General features: G+C 39.8%; 1 protein-coding gene across 1 annotated transcript in view; it reads left to right on the top strand.

Moving 5' to 3' along the window:
* The first annotated feature begins 7,703 nt into the window (after positions 1-7,703).
* PCCA (propionyl-CoA carboxylase subunit alpha) overlaps positions 7,704-21,038 on the top strand; it is a 515,891-nt gene continuing 502,556 nt past the window's right edge. Inside the window, exon 1 of the mRNA XM_036753355.1 lies at positions 7,704-7,836. Coding sequence (XP_036609250.1) covers positions 7,732-7,836 — 105 coding nt within the window. The 5' untranslated portion in view covers positions 7,704-7,731. The remainder of the gene's footprint in view (positions 7,837-21,038) is intronic.

Here is a 21,038-nt window from a genome sequence, read left to right on the forward strand (position 1 = left end):
ATCTTATCTCTTGATAGAAAACTAGAGTTTTAGTTAGAAGGCAGCCCAAGGCCAACCCATATATAATATCCTCTACGACAGCTCTAACAAATGGTATGTGATCTAAAAGAGGTTTAGAGATGAGGTACCTGGTGATGTTTGAGAAAGCCCATAAAGCTTTTGTGGTTTGGTTGTCGGACTCTTTGTGATCCTGTGCACCCTACTGTCCATGGGGTTTTCTTGGCAAAGATACTGGAGTGGTTTGCCATTTCCTTCTCCAGTGGATTAAGGCTGTGTGGGACACAAGATTGTTTGTGAAAGCTTCCCATGAATAAATCAAGCAAGGTAATACTCAGATAGTACAAATTTAGTTAGGATGTAGACCTCACTAGGCCTAAGTTTCGTTTTCCTGTAAATCATATGATTTCAGGGAAATCAGGTGGTCTCCCCCTCTCCCCTAGCCTACTCGCATGCCGTCATCTTAACATTGAGATTTCCCTATAAGGTAATTCTGTAGTTTCTGTGCTAGTATTGGATAAACTTATTCTGGGATAGATTGTGAGGCCACCTGTCCCAGCAAATAGGGACAGGGGTCCAGCCTCTAGGGGTGGAATTTCTTAGAATTGTTTGTACAAGGTTATATATCCCCTTGCTTGCCTTCTCCCCCTTGCCTCTCTGCACTACCATCCCACCCTGGTAGTGGGAGATGCCCAATTCTCGCGAGACTTGATCAAATAAAGCTTCTGTTTTGTTTCTACCTTGAGAAAACCGAGACACCTCTGTTTTTGTTTATTTTGAGCCTGTGGTTTGTCCCACACAAGGCTAACAGAGGTTAAGTGACTTGCCCAAAATCACAGCTAGTGTCTGAGGTCAGATTTGAATTCAGAACCTTCCTGACTCCAGGCCCAGCACTCTGTGCACTGAGCCACCTAACTGCCGCCATTCAGTTTCTAGGTAGCTCTAATTCTTTAAGGTCCAGCTAAAATTCTGCCTTTCTATGAAGTTTTCATTAACCACTCTAGGACATATCTATTTCTCCTTTTTTAAATATTTGCTGTTTTTATATTCCATTTGTTTTTATTGTATATCTAATAAAATTTACATTGAAAAATAAACACATTTTGGGGCAGCCAGGTGGTACAGTGAGTAGAGCACTGGCTCTGAAGTCAGGAGGACCTGAGTTCAAATCCGGCCACAGAAACTTGACACACTTACTTGCTGTGTGATTTTGGGCAAGTCACTTAACCCTAATTGCGCTCCCTTCCCCCCTCCAAAAAAAAAACCCTATCAAAAATAAACACATTAAAATGTTGGCACCAACAGAAAGATTACAAAAGTATACTTCTTGCACCTAGTAATTGTGTTCACATCAATCTAATTCTACTTTTAAAATTGCATTAACATAGTTTTCTATTTTTTTGTGTATTTCTAATAATTTTCATTCTTAATGGCAACATACACTCTATTGCACAAATGCATTATACCTGTCTAAACATTCCATTTTTGCTGGGCATTGGCGTTTGAGTTTTTGATATTACATATTGTTACACCCAAATTGAAGCCCACCATTAATCCCCTTTGAGCCCACCATTAATCCCCTTTATATTCTTGTCTTTGTCTCTGCTCTACACTCTGTAATGGCTTGAAACAGCTTAAGGCATAGTTCTGGGTAGATTGCCCAAGGCTAGCCCCCTGACCCACCCCCCCTTCCTCCTGATTCAGCATTCCGTATATTCTCTCTGCATCAGCATTATGTGCGAGGATCAGTTTCAGAGTACGGTAAAAGTTTATCTTAAGGAGAAACCCCGCTGTTACCACATAGCCCCCCACCCTGGGTTATGGTGCAACTATTCTGCTGACCAAGCTAGGTCCCTCCACTCAGACCATAGCTGATCAAGTAGGGGTTACTTTTCTGGGAAATTCCACCTGATACCCTCCACCCAGTTATAGGAAACTGATCAGGACCTAAGAGGGACCCCTTTGTCACAAGATGGTTGCACCCCTGTATCCTTGCGCCATATTCCCAAATTCGCTCTGAGCTATGGATCCAACCAATGGCTGATTTTTGCCTCTGTGTATCATTGCTTCTGCTAGGGACCCTCCCTAATTGTGTAATTGTGGTTTTTGCCTTTATAAGCATTGTAGTCCCTCAGTTCAGGGCTGCCTGATTTGAGTGCATACTCCAGGTAGTCATGCGCTTGATCAATAAGTCCACACTTAAATTTACCTTGAACCCAGGTCTTGTCTCGCTGTTATTTTCTACACAACAGTATATCATTGCTACACACATTTTTTTTTTGTTCAAATAGACCTTCTTCATCTCCTTTTAGAATTATTTCCTTTAGATATAACCTCAATATTGAAGGGTTCCATTATAATGTTGATGTAATGGTTGAAAGAGAATGTTGTAGTTATGCTACCAAGATTGGACTTTTATCCTGAAGGTGTTGGCAACTTCTCAACTTAGATCTGGGTCTTTACATCCTCTGGGAGAGTAACTCCTCCCATCATGGTCGGTTAGCCTGGAGGTCAATAAACTTAGAAGCAGGGCTAAATTTTAAGACTAAAATGTTTAATTAGTACCAGCTCATGGGCAGTTGCCAGGTGGCTGTAACAACTCCACAGAACAAAGAGAGATAAAACTGTTCAGTGTTTTATACAGCCTTAGGGCGGATGACAAAAGAAACCAGTTAGGTGAAGCTACTCAACCACTTTCCTCATTTGTGAAGTTAAGTAATAGTGACAGAATGTTTTAATTGTCTGAAACTTATTTCTGTCTATGTTAACAAGTGTGGTTCTAGAGTTTGTTTTGAGTTTCTAGTGGATAATCTCATGAGGCCTTCTTGGTGGGTCTGGAGGTTTCTAGTTAATCTCATCCAAATATCTTGGTGGGACCTCCCTTTGAGATGGATTCAGAATAGAATACAGACTGAAGGTCTGTCCTAATTTGAAAACAACCCTTTCTTTGACCTCTAAGGTTATTATTTCTAGGGAGTAGGTGTTGTCCCCAAACACACAGCACACAAGTTTTATTACCTTTACATAGGTAATGAGAGGAGTGTCCAGTTTTTGACCAGGATAATAAACCAACGAAAACTGTATTTTGTGAAGATTAATATAGCAGCAACATGCAGTAGGGAGAGCATATATACACTGTTTTATCTGAGTACATTTTTCAGAGCCAAGGAATAATCCTGAACAGCACAGATCACAGAGTACTCTTACAGGAGGCTTTGTATTTGATACTTTCTGCTTCTCAGGCACTAAGCCCCATACACCACCAATACTTAAAATCAAAGAAATTTTCACAGGAAATTTGATTTCTTATCTATATACTTTCACCTGGAGGCACATTTCCTAATCTAAAAACTCTTCCTTCTGCTTTTTTGTCTTTTATTACTTTTTTTTAAAAATCACTTTTGTTCTCCTCTACCCAGTTTTGATTCCTTCCTGTTTTTTTTCCTTTTTCTGTCACCATTTTTTCCCCTAAGAATAGGTCATACATGAAAGATACTTTTCAAATCATGTTATTTTTGTTTTTTCCTCTCTGCATCCTTTGAGAAATGAGGAAAAAGTATAATTGAAACAAGGAAAAAAAAGATTCAGAGTGAGTGCAAGGAAAATTATTAAGGGTAACAACTATTGAAATGAGGTAATGCTTCAACATAAGTACTGAAGAATTCTGAATACATCAAGACAGTAAAGAAATATTTGAAGGGAAGAAAGGGCCACTCTAGGAAGTTTGTATTCAGGTAACACCTCCACCTGAGGCTTCTTTGCTTGGTAGCTACTTATTCGGGGCCATCTCTACTCATGCTGATCGATATCTGGCCACCAAACCCAAATGGCCCCAGAGGAGAAAGTGAGGCTGGTGACTTCGCACAGCCCCTCCTCACTTAAATCCAATTCACTTGTAAGCCATGACATCACTTTCCTGATGCCATACATTGTCCTCTTCAAGAACGAAAGACAAACGACAACCTGTGAGTAGTACCAGCCACCTCACTGGGGACCCAACTGGCCAGTTGCAGTGGGGCAATAAAGTCCCTCCCCTCCCTCTCTTTCTTTCTTTCTTTCTTTCTTTCTTTCTTTCTTTCTTTCTTTCTCTCTCTCTCTCTTTCTTTTCTTTTTTCTTTCTCTTTCTTTCTTTCTTTTCTTTTTTCTTTCTTTCTTTTTCTTTTTTCTTTCTTTCTTTCTTTCTTTCTTTCTTTCTTTCTTTCTCTTTCTTTCTTTCTTTCTTTCTCTCTCTCTCTCTTTCTTTTCTTTTTTCTTTCTCTTTCTTTCTTTCTTTTCTTTTTTCTTTCTTTCTTTTTCTTTTTTCTTTCTTTCTTTCTTTCTTTCTTTCTTTCTTTCTTTCTTTCTTTCTTTCTTTCTTTCTTTCTTTCTTTCCTTCTTTCCTCTCTGTGTCTCTCTGTCTCTCTTCTCTCTCCTTTCTTCCCTCCTCTCCCTCTGTCCACATAGGGAATCAAACCCTTACCTGGGAGTGCTCTGCCCAAAGGAATATAAATTTTGATTGCTAAAACCTCGCAAGATCTTGGGGTTTATGGGCTAGATTTCTTTTTTTAATGACCATGTCTTAAACCAGCCCTGCACAACTTGCAGCCTACTTTGCAGCATACCAAAGGATTTCAGGTAACTTGTGAAAAATGTGGAGGAAAACATCTTTTGTGTGTAGAGGCAATTCTTTGGTATGCTGTAAGCCCAGGCTGCAAATTGTGAAGGCCTTCCTTAAACCCAAATCACTCTGGCTCTCATTGATTGGCCAATAACAGGGCCCAGCCCAAGCCCACTTAGTGATCATTGTTTGGGCCCTGATGCCTCTGAGAGAATGTAAATGGTAACTGTTTCTGTTTTGGCCAAAAACTCTAAGGGTCATATCCTCCCAGATGGATTTTTTTTTTTTTGATTAGGTAAGAGAGGCCATTCTTTGTCTCATTTCTTACCTATTCTTAATCACTGAATGGTGGTTGCCTCAAAGTGCGACCTGTTAAAAAACCTTAGCTTAAAAAGGCCAAGGTCTCCCACTACATCCAGGGCCATCTCCAGTCATCCTGATCTGTATCTTGCCACTGGACCCAGATGTCTCTGGAGGAGAAAGTGAGGCTTGTGACTTGGCACAGCCCTCCCTCACTTAAACCCAATTCACTTGTGTGTCATGGCCTCACCTCCCTGATGTCACGGTCCTCTTCTAGAATGAAGGACAAATAACAACAGTCTCTGCAGCAGCTGTCCTCTTAGTCTGCAGTTCGATTTCATAAATATTAAGTACCTCCTCTGTGGCAGATACTGTGACCAACAATGCATTAGTGTCCCAATTTTCCCACATCTTCTCCAACATTTATCATTTTCCTTTTCAGTCATATTAGCCAATCTGATAGGTGTGAGGCAGGACCTAAGAGTTGTTTTAATTTGCATTTCTCTAATCAATAGTGATTTAGAGCATTTTTTGGTGACTATAGATAGCTTTAATTTCTTCCTATGAAAACTTCCTGTTCATATCCTTTGACCATTTCTCTACATTGACTCAGTTCTCTACATATTTTAGAAATAAGTTGCCCTCCATTTTCTAATCTATCAGATGAGGCGCTTAGACTAAATGCTCTATAAGGATGCTGTCAGCAGCATAGTACAGTGTAAAGAGTTCTGGGTTTGGAGGTTACAGGACCTGGATTCAAATCTTAGCAGAAAATACTATGTGACTGTTGGCCCAGTTGCTTTCTCTGGCCATTAAGTTTATTTATGTGTAAAGTGAGAGGGTTGGACTGCATGACCTCTGAGGTTCCTTTTAGCTCTGAATTTATGATTCTAGGATCCCTAAATACAGTCCCCACTTTCAAAAAATTTATAGTATGGTTTAAGCCAGAAGTAAGAGGCAGCTAGGTGGCTCTGTATGGCTAGAGTATTGGACCTGGGGTCAGGAAGACTTGGGCTCAATTCCAGCTACAGAGACTTAAAATGTTTAGGTAAACCTGGCCAAATCACCTAACAATTACCTCATCTGTAAAACGGGGAAAATAGTAGTATCTAGAAGATTTAGGTTCAAATCCAGCCTCGGACATCCACTAGCTGTGTGGCCTCAGTTTCCTCAGCAGTTTCACCTCTGTCTGCCTCAGTTTCCTCATCTGTAAAATGGGAAGGACCTATCTTCCAGGGTTGTTTAGAGAGGATAAAATAAGATTATAATGGTAATATTTATAAAGTGCTTTGCAAATCTTAAAGTTCTATATTAAAGTGCTAGTATTTACTAGCTGTTATTATTAGCCATGGAGAGACAACCATGACAATATTAAGCAATCAGTTAATTAAGTGATAAGCTACTTACTCATTTTGCAATTATTAAATTTACAAAATTAAATACTTAAAAAAAAACCACAACCCAATATTGTAAGGGCTTGGCAGGGGAGGGGGAGGCTACTGCATTGCTTATGCCTATACCTTGCTGGCAGCAGGTTAGTTTTGTTGTAATATTTCTGGATGTCATCCCGCAGTGCTTTACCAGTGCCTGGAGGTTAACCCTAAGATTTAGGGCTGGAAACACCTTAAAGATTAATATCCTCATTTGACATATATGGAAACATAGTTTCAGAGAAGGGATTAGGGTGCAATGAGTGGAAAGAACCCTGGAGTGAGAAGCAGGAAATACGGATTCTGGTATGGACTTCTTGTAACCTTGAGTTTGACCTCTCAATGTCTTACTTCTACACGTGTAAACTGGGGAGTCTGGCTAGATACTTTCCATTTCTGAAAGACCTATGATTGTAAAGTGTTCTCTAGTTACCTCGGGATACACCTATTATCAAATATGTTAGCCATTCTTAACTTGGGGTCCCTGACCTAAATTTTTTTTTCTTGATTTCCTTTGGTTTTATGCATTTAAAAAACATTCTCATGAGAACTGGTCGGCCATCTGGCTTCACCAGACCGTCAAATGGGGTTCATGATACACACAAACATTTAAGAACCCGGCTGTAAACCATTGTGAGCTTACAAGTGAATAGTCAGGCAAATTTCCCTGACTGTAGAAGGTCAATGCCACTTCTAAAAAAAAAAAAAGTCCTTCGGTGGTGGCAAAAATTCAATAGCATGTCAGGGCGGTTTGGTGCCAGTCGGGTGGGTGAACTGAACTGGTTACGCTGGGTCTCTGGGAAAGCAGTGGCAAATTTCTTGGACTCCAGAAGGTCAATGCAACTTCTAAAAAAAAAAAAGATAACTTTGCCGGTGGTAAAAATTCACTGGGCGGTCCGGTGCTAGCCAGGTGGGTGAACCGAGGTGGTTTACTCCGAGGCTCGGCCAAAGCAGAGGAGCCAGGTGGCACGACTTTGGGTACTTTACAAAACACCGTTTAAATTACTTGCTAGGGCATCATCGGATTCTGCTCCCTGGCCGGCTCTCGTGGGCACTCATCCCGATGGGGCCACACACTTCGTGGGCCATGCTGGGCTCCTGATTTGGCTGCCTAGGGCTGCCAAACTCCGCTCCCGGAACCCCACGCGCTCACAGGGAATCAGGCAGCTTCCCCACTCCATCCACCCCCTTCCTCCCGGCTCCCCGGGAGTCTCCGACCTGCGCGAGCCCCCGCCCCTCTCCTCCCCACCCCTCCTTTTCCTCCTCCCCCAGAGGGAAGGAGGAGAGGAGGGGGTGGGGGCTGCCGATGTCTCTTTGTGATTGGCCGACGCCCAGGCGCTCCTCCATCTCCGCCCCCTTCGCCCGAGGTGAGAGGTCAGCTCGGGGCGCCGATCCAAAGTAGCGGCCATGGCTGGACTGTGTGTTGGGGCTGTGGTCCTGGTGGCTGCGGGGCGGCGGAACCGGAAGCCCCCGCAGCTGCTCGTGCGGAGTGCGGCGCTGTGGACCCCGAAGGTGAGGAGCGGCGGGGCCTTCTTTCGGCCTTTGGGCTTAGCCGCCCTGCTTTCGGGCTCCTTAGCACCCGGGGCGGGGGTCTGGTCCTTCCTGCTCTGTTAGGGCTCCCTTCCACTCCCCTCCCCGCAGGCTCCGGTTAACTTTGTCCCCCCTCGAGACCCTTATAGACCTCGCATCTAGACTGCATGAGATTTCTCCTCTCCACCCTGCTTGTTTTTATTGCGGTGATGAGGGGAGCCCGGGTGAGTGCCAGCCAGGCTCAGCACTCTGGTGTTCGCACAAAAGACGTGATTTTGTGTGTGTGTGTAGGTGTAGGTGTGTAGAGCAGGTCCAGCTACCCGTAGGAGGAATTGCTTATGTGGTATTTACCTTGGCAAGTCTTACATGTGAAATCACTTTACATTTCCATCTTTTAGAGCAGTTCGCCTTTTAATGGTAAAGAAAATAGTTGATGAAGGCAGAAAGTTAGGAGGGAGCTGCTGGTTTATCTTTTGGAATACGTGTACCTTAGTGATTAAAGCGTCGTTGATAAAGCCAACTTGGATTGCTTCAAAGCCAGTCTGGTTCCAGCTCCTCTAGGGTATTTGTGAAGTGTGTTCTTATAAGATGCTTTTGTGTTTCTTCTGCGTGTCTCCCCTCCCCGACGCCCCTCCAGTATCTATGCCCAGTTTGATTTTTGAAGACTCTAGTTAGCGTGCTAGACGTTCTAGAACAGAGGTGGGGAACTTGCTGCCTCCAGACCACATGTGGTCCTCTAGGCCCTCAGACTGAATCCAGACTTCACAGAACAAATCCCCTTAATAAAAGGATTTGTTCTGTAAAACTTGGACTCAGTCAAAAGGCCGCACCCAAGGACTTAGAAGGGTCCAGAAAAGGTGAGTTAATTGTCTTACTGGACACACCACTGGTCAGCTTACATCTGAAGTATTATGCATGGTTCCTAGTGCTAAATTTCAGAGGATTGCTAATAAACGAGTGTCTAGAGGAGAGCGTTTGGGATGGTGAGGAGTCTGGGAATCATGTCATAAGGAATGTGTCAGGGAACTAGGGCTGTTTTAATGTGGAAAGGGAGGGGGGAGGATTGGAAACATTTCTTCAAACATTTTAAGGACTAAATATTTTAAGGTGGAAGAATAATTACACCTGTTTTTTGTCTCAGAGGTCAGAACGGCAAGTGGAAGAACTTAAGAGCTGGTCAAAAGGAGAAAGGGCCTTCTCCTTAGGTAGATAAATTCCCTATCCCTGGGAATATTCTTCTTGGTTAGGGACAGGTGACCTTTAAGGTCCTTCCCAAGACAAATTCTGAATTGGTGAAATATGTACCAACCTAAGTAGGAGTTAATAAGGAGAGGGAAGGCAGTAGAATTAAGAAGGCCTGAGAAAGGCTTCCTTTAGAAGGTGGGATTTTAGTTGGGATTTAAAGGAAGCCAGGGAAGGCTTTAGGTGAAGGTGAGGAAAAAAGATCATTCCAGGTATGGCTAATGGCCAGAGAAAAGGCCTGGAGCTGAGAGATGGAGTGTCTTATTCATGTTGCAGCAAGGCCAGTGATAAGTATAGGGCAGGGAGTAAGATGCGAAAAGACTGGAAAGGTAGGAGGGAGCTAGATTGTGAAAGGCTTTGAATGTCAAACAGAACATTTTGTATTTGGACTTTGAATGTCAAACAGAACATTCTGTATTTGTTCCTGCAATCAATGAGGAACCAATGGAATTATCGCATAGAGAGGTGACATGGTTGAACTTGTGTTTTGGAAAAATCACTTTGGTGACTTAGTGGAGGATGGATTGGATTGGGGAGAGACTTGAGATAGGCAGATCCATCAGCAGGGTAGTGAAATAGTCTAGGTGTGATTTGATGGCGACCAGCACCAGAGTGGTGGCAGAGAAGAGGGGCATGTTCAAAGGGAAGGTGGTTAGCAGTAACATAATGAGTTTAGTTTTGTACATACTAAGTTTCAGATGTCTGTCAGACATCCAGTTTGAAATGTATGGGAGACTTGGAGATACGAGATTGGAGGTCAAGCCTGAGAGGTTGGGGCAGGATAAGTAGATTTGAGAATTATCCACATAGAAATGGTAATTAAATCCATGGGAGCTGATGAGATCACCAAGTGAAATAGTATTTATCGAGATAGAAGAGAAGGCGGCCTAGGACAGAACCCTGTTTTTAAAAACCTTTTTAAAAAGGTTTGACAAATTATGAAAAGATTAGTGTATTTTTCTTAATGCCAAAATAGAAATAGAGCCCTCCAAATATTGGCAGTTTAAGTACATAGTACAGCTGGATTGTGGAAAATTTGGAGTAATATTTTAAGAACTAAATTGAGAACTTATGTATTCTAATGAATTTCAAGACTAGTCATTAAACAGAAATGACAGTGCTCAGTGGAAAGACAAATTAGCTGTGAGATAATAGCTGGCTAGACCCTGAGAGAAGGTCAGAAAAGTCTTCTTCTGGTCTGGCATGATTCTGTTTAATAGGTGGGACCCATGGATAGGGAAAAGGAGGAAGAAAACAGGTACTGTATTATTTCCTTTCTTAAACTTACTGATCTTGCCCATTAACTCCCAGTACTGTAATTTAAGGAGGCAATTTAAAAAGTTCTTTAGAAAAGGTGTACTTCCCCCCCCCCCTTTTTTTTTTTGCATAGTGGCTTTATTATTTGAAATAAGTAGATGTTTGAAAACAGATTGTTGGACTCCTTGGAACTCTTAAAAATGTAGAGGGTCCTGGGTCTCTTCATGCCATACTTCCTATTGTTACTTTTGAAAAAAGATTAACTGGAAAACAACTAAGAAACTTTCAACTGAGTTTTATAATACAGGGTGTCCTTAAAGTCTGGACACATAGGAAATCTCATTAACATCTCATTAACTGTTTTGCCTAAGACTCTGTGTTGTTCAGTGACTTCTTTTTCTGGGGTATGCTAAAGGAGAAGGTGAATGAAAATGAAAATGAAAATCACAGATGCAGCACACTTGATTGAATGCATAAAGAGTGAATGTGCTAAAATTGACAGCAATGTGGAGTTACTGCATCCAGTTCACGTGAATCTTGCAAAGCACATCAACTTTTGCATCACTATTATTTGTTAATATTCCAATTAAATAAAATGTTGAAAATTTCATTCATTTCATTTCTTGAAAATATGCATTTTTGCCTGTGTGTCCAGACTTTAGGAACGCCCTGTATTGTGGTTAATATTTGACTTTTAGTTCTAGCCATATATGTTTCTCATGTAAGTTTCTTGTTCTGGAAAATAAATTCTGTTATTGTAGAAGCAATGGGCTACCTGCCAGAAAATCATTTTGTATACTTTTACTCTATCTCTTTTGGCTCTGTCTTTAACCACTCCCTCAGTTTCTGTTGTCAGCACTTCATCTTTTTTCCCAGTTCCTTAATATGGATATATTTTTAGTTCTCTTCTTTTTACCTTGGTAATCTCATTCATGACTACACCTTCAGTTGCCATGCAGTTGACTTTTTGGCCTTTCTTCTGAAGACCAGACATATATGTCCAAATGCCTTCAGGACAGTACCTTAAACTCAACCTGTCTAAAACTGAGAATTTCCTCCCCAAATTTGCTTCTCCTTCTGATTTCATTTTTCTATTCATACTTCTATTCCTATAGACATTCCAGTTTCCCAACTCTTCCCTCTTCCTAACCATTTATGTCAGTTAGTTACCCTGTGGTAACATGTCAGTCTCTGAAAAATTTCTTGTGTACTTGCTTTTCATTTCATTCCTACTACTACCCTTGTAGTACAAGTCCTGATTACTACCCACCGGAGGGATTTAATACTCTCCTGACAGATCTTCCTACCTCTCTTGTTTGGTCTGTCTGCTTTTTTCTATATATATCACAGCGGAAATGATCTTTTCTTCTTCATAGATCTGACTGTGCCGCTCTTCTGCAGAAATCTTCAGGGTCTCCTTATTGTCTGTCAAGTAAAGTTCAGACTCCTTTGGCTGGTAATCAGGGTCTGTCTTCCATGATATGTGTTCACTGTACCTTTTGAGAATGATTTTGTTTCTACTACCTGACATTATACTTCAGCCAAACTGGTTTACTCTTTTTTTCCAAATTTCCCAGATACCCTTCCTTCTGCATCTCTGTCCTTGTTACTATGTTTCCTATGCCTGAAATGGGATCCCTACCCCTATTTATTTAATTGCTGCCTGTCTTTTAAAGTTAAACTCAGATGCCACCTCCTTTATGATATCTTTCATAACTGTTCCCTTCACCTCACGCTTTGTTTTTTAAAAATTTTAAGTTAAATGTTATTTTTTGTATTAACAGAAACTTTTTTTTTCTCTTCTTCCTAGACCTCACCTCAATAGGAAAGAACACAAATTCTACACCTAACATTTTCCTTGGAGACATAAAATGTACTTTATTAAATATCAAATACATATATTGTATAATATTATGTATTATAATTATCTGTGTTTGCATGTTATCTGTAAATCAGCTTCATGGTAGCAGAGACAGCTATATTGGACATTTCTCCTGTTCTGGTACTCTTCACACAGTTGGTGCTTATAAAATTTTTGTTAAATGAATGCTATGCTAAACATTCCACATTAACTGAATTTTTAAAAATGATATTTTAATTTTTCCCCAATTACATGATTAACCGAATTAAAAAAAATTACACTTTAAATCAGTTGAGCACTCTTGTAGCTAGAAGATACCTCATAAAATATGTATGATCTTTTTTTTTATCACAGGTAACTTATTTTAACTTGGTAACTTTCAAAACAAATTTCAATATTGAGATTCAGATTAGGAAATTTTGACCTCTTTCCCTCTTCCTTTAGGAAAACCATATAGATTTAGTTTGACAGGAAAGTTTTTTAGTTTTTTGACTATATTATATGAACTTAAAACTCTTGGGGAAGTTTTAGAACTGACCCATTTTTCCTGGAGATCAGGGCCAGTTGACATTTCTTCTTGCTTACTTCTTATTTAGTCAGTTATGAAATCCTGTCAGTTTTGCCTCTGAAATTTCGGCAAGGTACTCTGAAGGTAAGACAGGAAGAAGCATATCCCAGGCAAATCTAATCACCAAAAAGTGCCTTGACTGTCATCTTCCCTTAGACCCAAATGGAGACAGTCCAGGACCTTGAAGCCAAGAGCCTTGGGAGTAGCAATATTTCTAGGCCAGTGTCTACTTTCATCATCCTGGAAGCAATTCCTGTGGAGATACAGCATGGTAATTGCTCCTGCAGGCATTATAGCCACATTTAAGGAAAACTCAGAAAAGAAAATTCTTGCCACTAAAGCCCTTTACACAGTCAAATACTTGAACATTAGGCCCTTGTTTGCCAGCATTTGAATACAGGTTCCTTGAGGACAGAGATTATATTTCACTTTGCTTCTATTTCTAAATTTATAACCTCAGCGCTCAGTACTTAGCACAGTGCCTTCTATGTAGTAAGCACTTAATAAATGCTGGTTGATAAGACTTGTTGACTTGTTTAGAATTCTGCACTGGCTCTCAATCACTGACAAGGTAAAGTTCAGACTCTTCTACCTGCCATTCAAAACCATCTTTGGTCTCCCACCCTATATCTTTGGCTTTATCGTGCACTATTTTTCCTGCAGTAGAATGATTGCTTTCTCCTGTGTCTTCAGATTTTTTTTTGCCTCCATATTTTTTGCTTATGCTTTATCCATTGTTTGTTGTGACTCTTTTTTTTGTTATCAAATTCCTTCCTATCCCTTATTTAACTTAATTTTTCTTTTTGAGACTAGATTTATCTATCTTGCCTAGGTTGGAAGGGCAATAGCCATTCATGGACTAGATGCCACTGCTATCTGCGGCAAAGCTTTAACCTGCTCTGTTTCCAAACTAAGTTGGTTCGCTTGTCCTTAGGAAATCTGGTGGCCCCTTGACTCCCAGGGCCTTCTCTTGTTGGTACTGATTTTAATTTGGATAGTTAATTTGCTTAGCTTTATTCTAGCTCATTGATCCACCAGCTTTATCCTACTCATTAGCAGGGATTACAGACTTCTCATGCTTTAAAAGCAATTTAAATGTCATCTCTTGGAGGAATCCTTCCCTGTTTGACCTGCCCTAGTTGGTAATGACCTCCCCCTACCCCTGACTTTCCCAGGGACTTCATCTATCCTTCTTATATAATTATATATTATTTTGTATGATAATTTACATATATCTTAAACACCATACTGGATTGGAAGTGTCATGACAATTGGGATGCTTTTTTGGCAAGCTTCATAATGTATGCATGGTCTTCTGAACATGGTAGGAACTTAATAAACATTTTATTTAATTGATGGAAACTAGCACCAGACTGATACATACTAGGCATGGAGAATTCAGTAAGCTGTTTACTCCATTCTGGCTACTTGACTCATGTTTTTGGTTGTTGAAGGATTTTAATGTCTTTTAAAAAAATTTCTTATTTTTTCTCAAATGTAAAAACAATTTTTCACATCGGTTTTTAAAAAAAATTTTAAGTTCCAAATTCTGTTCCTCCTTCCTCTTCCCTGATACAGATTATAAATGTGCAGTCATGCAAAACTATTTCCATATTAGCCATGTTGCAAAAGAAAACAGACCAAAAAAAGGAATAAAAAAGAAAAATAAAGTAAAAAAAGTATGCTTCAATTTGTATTCAGACTCCCATCAGTTGTTTCTGTGGAGATAGATAGCATTTTTCATAAGTCTTTTGGCATTGTCTTGGATCGTTGGGCTGAGAATAGCTGAGTCATTCTCAGTTGATCATTGTACAATATTGTTGATAATGTATACAATGTTCTCCTGGTTCTGCTCACTGGGCTTTGCCTGAGTTCACTTAAGTCTTCCCAGGTTTTTCTGAAAGCATCCTTTTTATCACTTCTTATAGGATAATAGTATTCTATTACAATCATATACCACAACTGTTTCAGCCATTCCTCAAATGATGGGCATCCCTTCAATTTCCAATTCTGTGCCACTGCAAAAGAGCTGCAATAATTTTTTTTTTTTTTTTTTTTTACAAATAGGTACTTTTTCCTTTTTGTTAATCTCCTTGGGATATAGACATAGTAATGGTATCTCTGGGTCAAAGGTATGCACAGTTTTATAGCCCTTTGCGTAGAATTCCAAATTGATCTCCAGAATTGTTGCATCAGTTCATAACTCCACCAAGAGTGCATTAGTGTCCCAGTTATCCCACATCCCTTCCAACATTTGTCATTATCCTTTTCTGACATATTGGCCAATCTAATAGATGTGAGGTTGTACCTCAGAATTGTTTTAATTTGCATTGCTCTAGTCAATAGTGCTTTAGAGCATTTTTTATACGAATATAGATAGCTTTGATTTCTTCTTCTGAAAACTGCTTATTGATATCCTTTGACTATCAATTAGAAAATGACTTGTATTCATACAAATTTGACTTAGTTCTCTACATATTTGAGAAATAAGGCTTTTATCAGAGAAATTTGCTATAAAAATGAATTGATTTTGTTTGTGCAAAACCTTTTTAATTTAATGTACTCAAAATGATCCGTTTTATATCTTACAGTGCTCTCTATCTCTCTTCTGGTTATAAATTCTTCCCTTATTCATAGATTTGACAGGTAGAATATTCCATGCTCCCCTAATTTGCTTATTATGTTACCATTTATATCTAAGTCATGTACTGGTTTTGCCTTTATTGTGATATATAGAGATGTTGGTCTATAGTTATTTTCTGCCAATATGCTTTTTAGTTTTCCTAGCAATTTTTGTCAAATAGTGATTTCTTGTCGCAAAATCTTGGCTCTTTGGGTTTGTCAAACACTAGATTACCATGGTCATTTACTACCGTGTATTATGTGTCTTACCTATTCTACTGATACGCCACTCTATTTCTTAGCCAGTACTGGACTGTTTTGATGATTAGTGCTTTGCAATATAATTTGAGATCTGGTACAGCTAAGCTAACTTCCTTCATACCTTTTTTCATTGATTCCTTTGATATTCTTGATCTTATCTTCTCCCAAATGACTTTTGTTGTTATTTTTTCTAGCTCTATAAAACAATTTTTTGGTAGCACGATAGATATGGCACTGAATAAGTAAATTGACTTAAAGTTATTTTTATTGTATTGGCTCGTCCTACCAATAAGCAATTAATATTCCTCCAGTTATTTAGATCTTACTTGTCTGTGTGAAACATGTTTTCTAATTTTGTTCATATAGTTCCTAGGTTTGTCTTGGCAGGTAGACTCCCAAGTATTTTGTATTTTCTGCAGTTATTTTATATGGAATTTCTCGTTTTATCTCTTCCTGCTAGACTTTGTGGTAATGTATAGAAATTCTGATGATTTATGGGGTTTATTTTATATCCTGAAACTTTGCTAAAGTTGTTAATTATTTCAGTTTTTTAGTTAATTCTCTAGGATTCTTGAAGTGTACCATCATATGGTCTGCAAAGAGTAATAGTTTATTTTCTTATTGCCCATTCTAATTCCTTCAATTTCTTTTTCTTCTCTTATTGCTATAGCTAGCAATTCTAGTACAATATTGAATAATAGTGGTGATAGTGGGCATCCTTGCTACATCTCACATCTTATTGGGAAAGCTTCTAGCACATCCCTATTACAGATTATGCTTGCTAATGGTTTTAGATACATACTACTTATTTTTTTTTTGGAGCATTTAAAAAGTTTTATTCATATTTCATATTTACATTACCTTTAGATTAATCCTACTTTGGGAAAGGTTTTTATAATGAATAAAACAGTGAAATAAAATTATGAAATTGCAATCAACCCTTATCAACATTCCCCCATCACTTTTTAAAAATTAAGAGAGAGGGGTGGAGCCAAGAAGGTGGCTGGAAAGCAGGGACGCACTTAAGCTCTGCCCCAAATTCCTCCAAACACCTGTAAACATGGCTCTGAACAAATTATAGAGCTGCGGAACCCACGAAATAGCAGAGGGAAGTAGATCTGTAGCCTAGGACGGCCTGGATGGTCGCTGGGAAGGGTCTATCGTACAGTACTGGGAGTACAGTGCTGCCCAGCATGGGCCGTGCTAGGACAGACCAGACCGGGAGTTGGGCGGGCCAAGCCTGAGGGCCATGAATCATTGAGCTGTGGCAGTTACCAGACTTCTCAACTCACAAACGCAAAAGACAGTGGAGCAGGTTAGTGGGAAAACTGCTGGATAGGGATGAGAGTGGTCTGCCCCCAGCCCTGGTAGTGGCAGAGGTAGTGCAGCAGTGGCAGCGGTGGCAGTAGCAGGAAGCTCCTATGGCTGCTTCCAGAGCTCCAGCATCAGCTGCTTTTGGAGTCCCTGGCTCACACAATGGGAGGAATCAAGCTGCAGACCAGAGTGGGAGTACAAGGAGCACTTTGCTGGCGCAGAGGCAGGTTCTTTTGCTGTGCCGTGCTTGGATCTGGGTCACGATCTGGTTCGTGGTTCTTGGGGAAGGAGGAGTGCTGCTATGGGAGAGCTTGCGGTGACAGTGGAGTAGAAATAGCTCTGTAAACAGCAACGCAACCCCTAAGGCTTGGGACAAAGTACTCTCTATAAGCAGTCATACCCTGACAAAAAGCTCAAAGGTCAAGTAGTTGGCTGGGAATGTGAACAGGTAGCACAAAAGGACTCAGACTCACACTCAAGACTCTAGAATATTTTTTTGGTGACAAAGAAGGTCAAAACCTACAGCCAGAAGTCAACAAAGTCAAAGAGCCTACATCAAAAGCCTCCAAGAAAAATATGAATTGGTCTCAGGCCATGGACGAGCTCAAAAAGGATATGGAAAAGCAAGTAAGATAAGTAGGGGAAAAATTGGGAAGAGAAATGAGAGTGATGCAAGAAAACCATGAAAAACAAGTCAATGACTTGCTAAAGGAGACCCAAAAAAAATATTGAAGAAAATAACACCTTAAAAAATAGACTAACCCAAATGGCAAAAGAGCTCCAAAAAGCCAATGAGGAGAATAAGGCCTTGAAAGGCAGAATTAGCCAAATGGAAAAGGAGGTCCAAAAGACCACTGAAGAAAATACTACCTTAAAATTTAGATTGGAGCAAGTGGAAGCTAGTGACTATATGAGAAATCAAGAAATTATAAAATAGAACCAAAGGAATGAAAAAATGGAAGACAATGTTAAATATCTCATTGGAAAAACCACTAACCTGGAGAATAGATCCAGGAGAGATAGCTTTTTTTAAAAATTTATTTATTGATTTTTTGTTTACCACACACGATTCTACATAATTTTGAGTTCCAGATTTTCTCCCCTCCTTCCCCCCTCCCTCCCCAAGACGGCCTGGAATCTCATATAACTACCATGTATAACTTCGCATTGAATTAATTTATACACTAGTCAAGTTGTGGAGAAGAATTATGACCAATGGAATGAATCATGAGAAAGAAGAGACAGAACCAAAAAAAAAAACAACCCAAAAACAAAAACAAAAGAGAAGCAAAAAAGGCGAGCATGTAGTGCTCCTCAATCTGTATTCAAACTTCACAGTTCTTTCTCTGGATGAAGATAGCATTCTCCATCGTGAGTCCCCTGGAGTTGTGCTTGCACCTTACGTTGCTGAGAAGAGCAAAGTATGTCAGGGTTGGTCCTCATGGAGTCCATATATCTGTGGTTGTGTACAATGTTCCAGGAGAGATAGTTTAAAAATTATTGGACTACTTGAAAGCCATGATCAAGAAAAGAGCCTAGATAGCATCTTTCAAGAAATTATCAAGGAAAACTGCCCTGAGATTCTATAACCAGAGGGTAAAATAGAAATTGAAAGAATCCACTGATCATCTCCTGAAAAAGATCCCCAAAAGAAAAACTTCTAGGAGTATTATAGCCAAATTCCAGAGTTCCCAGGTCAAGGAGAAAATATTGCAAGCAGCCAGAAAGAAACGATTTGAGTGTTGTGGAAACAATCAGGGTAATACAAGATCTAGTAGCTTCTACATTAAGGGATTGAAGGGCTTGGAATATGATATTCAGGAGGTCAAAGGAGTTAGGATTAAAATCAAGAATCACCTACCCACCAAAACTGAGTTTAAGGCTCCAAGGCAAAATAGGGATTTTCAATAAAATACAGGACTTTCAAGCTTTCTCAATGAAAAGACCAGAGCTGAATAGAAAATTTGACTTTCAAATACAAGAATCAAGAGAAGCATGGAAAGGTGAACAAGAAAGAGAAATAAGGGACTTAACTAAAGTTGAACTGTTTTGTTTACATTCCTACATGGAAAGATGATTGCCACCAGCAGCTGTGGTGCCAAAATGGCTGGAGATGGCTGAGTGCCCCAGAGAGTGAAAAGAAAACATGGGCCAGGTGGAAGAGTAAAGAACAGCTTCATTTATTAAACTGAGGGACAGGGCTTATATACCCTTTTAGGCAAGCAGAATCAACAAATCCAAGCGCGAGGCATTTGCATAATGCATGACTTCCTTGTGCTTTTGTTCCCTTTTTACCGTAAACAATATTGTGTTAATAATAGCCCACAGGTGGTATTTAGCACATGCGTGCCATGGGGTTTTTGGAGAGAGCATGTGTGTACAGAGGAGGCTTGAAGAGCCTTCATCCTGAGCAGCACATGTACGCTGGAGGTGGGGAGGCAGAGCCCATGTGTGAAGTTATCAGCCCAAGGGCAAGAACAGGCCTCTGGCCTGTATCTTATCCAAGAATGGACTTTCTCACAGCTGGCCCTCTACAGATGATGTGTGTAATTTATGAGACCTTTCTCAGTATTAGGGTAGTGGAAGGGGATATACACATATATAGACAGAGGGCACAGGGTGAGTTGAATCTGAAGGGATGATACCTAAGAAAAGGGGTGAGAGAGGAATATATTGAGAGGGAGAAAGGGAGAGATAGAATAGGGTAAATTATCTCATAAAAGTGGCAAGAAAAAGCAGTTCTGTTAGAAGGGAAGAGGGGGCAGGTGAAAGGAAATGAGTGAATCTTGCTCTCATTGGATTTGATTTGAGGAGGGAATAACATACACAGTCAATTGGGTATCTTACCCCACAGGAAAGTAGGGGGAAAGGGATAAAAAAGGGGGGATAACAGAAGGGAGGGCAGATAGGGGGAGGAGGTAATCAAAAGCAAACACTTTCAAAAAGGGACAGGGTCGAGGGAGAAAGTTGAATAAAAGGGGACAGGATAGGATGGAGGGAATTATAGTTAGTCTTTCACAACATTATTATTGTGGAATGTTTTACATAATGATACATGTGTGGCCTATGTTGAATTGCTTGCATTCTTAGGGAGGGTGGGTGGGAAGGGAAGAGGGGAGAGAATTTGGAACTCAAAGTTTTAAAAGCAGATGGTCAAAAAAAAAGTTTTTGCATGTAACTGGGAAATAAGATATATAGGGAATGGTGGCAGAGAAATCTTTCCTGCCCTATAAGAAAGTAAGGGGAAAAGGGATGGGGAGTGAGTGGAGTGACAGAAGGGAGGGCAGACTGGAATGGGGCAATCAGAATATATGCCATCTTGGAGTGGGAGGGAGGGTAGAAATGGGGAGAAAATTTATAACTCAAAATCTTGTGGAAATCAATGTTGAAAACTAAAATATTAAATGATAAAATATGAAAAAAAGAGAAATCTATTTTAACAAACATGCATAATAAAATTCTAATTCCCACAACGGTTGAATGAAAAAATAAAAAAAAAAGGTCTCACTGTATACTCCAGGTGTTTCACATCTGTCTTAATTCTGCAATGGATAGCATGTTTTACCACCAGTCCTCTGCAATTACAGGTAGTCATTTTATTGATCATAGTTTATTCATCTTTCAAAGTTGCTTTTTTTTTAAAAAGTGTTCTTAATTGTAATAAATTCTTTCCTTGGTTCTATTCATTTCATTTTTAATCAGTTTATAAGAATCTTCACAATTGTTCACTTTTATAGTATTGATGCTAAGGAATAAACTTCTTCTGGTTCTGCTTCACTCTGCATTGGTTCAAGCAAGTCTTTCCATTTAAAATAAATAATTTTTATTGATGTTTTCTGTTTCTTACATGACCATAGTATCCCATGTATGGTTTCCCACTTTATCTCACCTTAAGAGCCATCCTGTAAAACACATAGTGGTTTGTTTGGTTTTTAGAGAGGAAAAAAATAAGCATAATTGGTTGATAGATTGAGAAAGCCCCAAAACATGTGCAGTGTGTAACATCTGTGGACCTCCCACTGCCACCAAGTTGTAGGTAGGGGGTGTCTTCTCATATCT

This window comes from Trichosurus vulpecula, chromosome 4, assembly GCF_011100635.1.
Source record: "Trichosurus vulpecula isolate mTriVul1 chromosome 4, mTriVul1.pri, whole genome shotgun sequence".
NCBI classification, from domain to species: Eukaryota; Metazoa; Chordata; class Mammalia; order Diprotodontia; family Phalangeridae; genus Trichosurus; species Trichosurus vulpecula.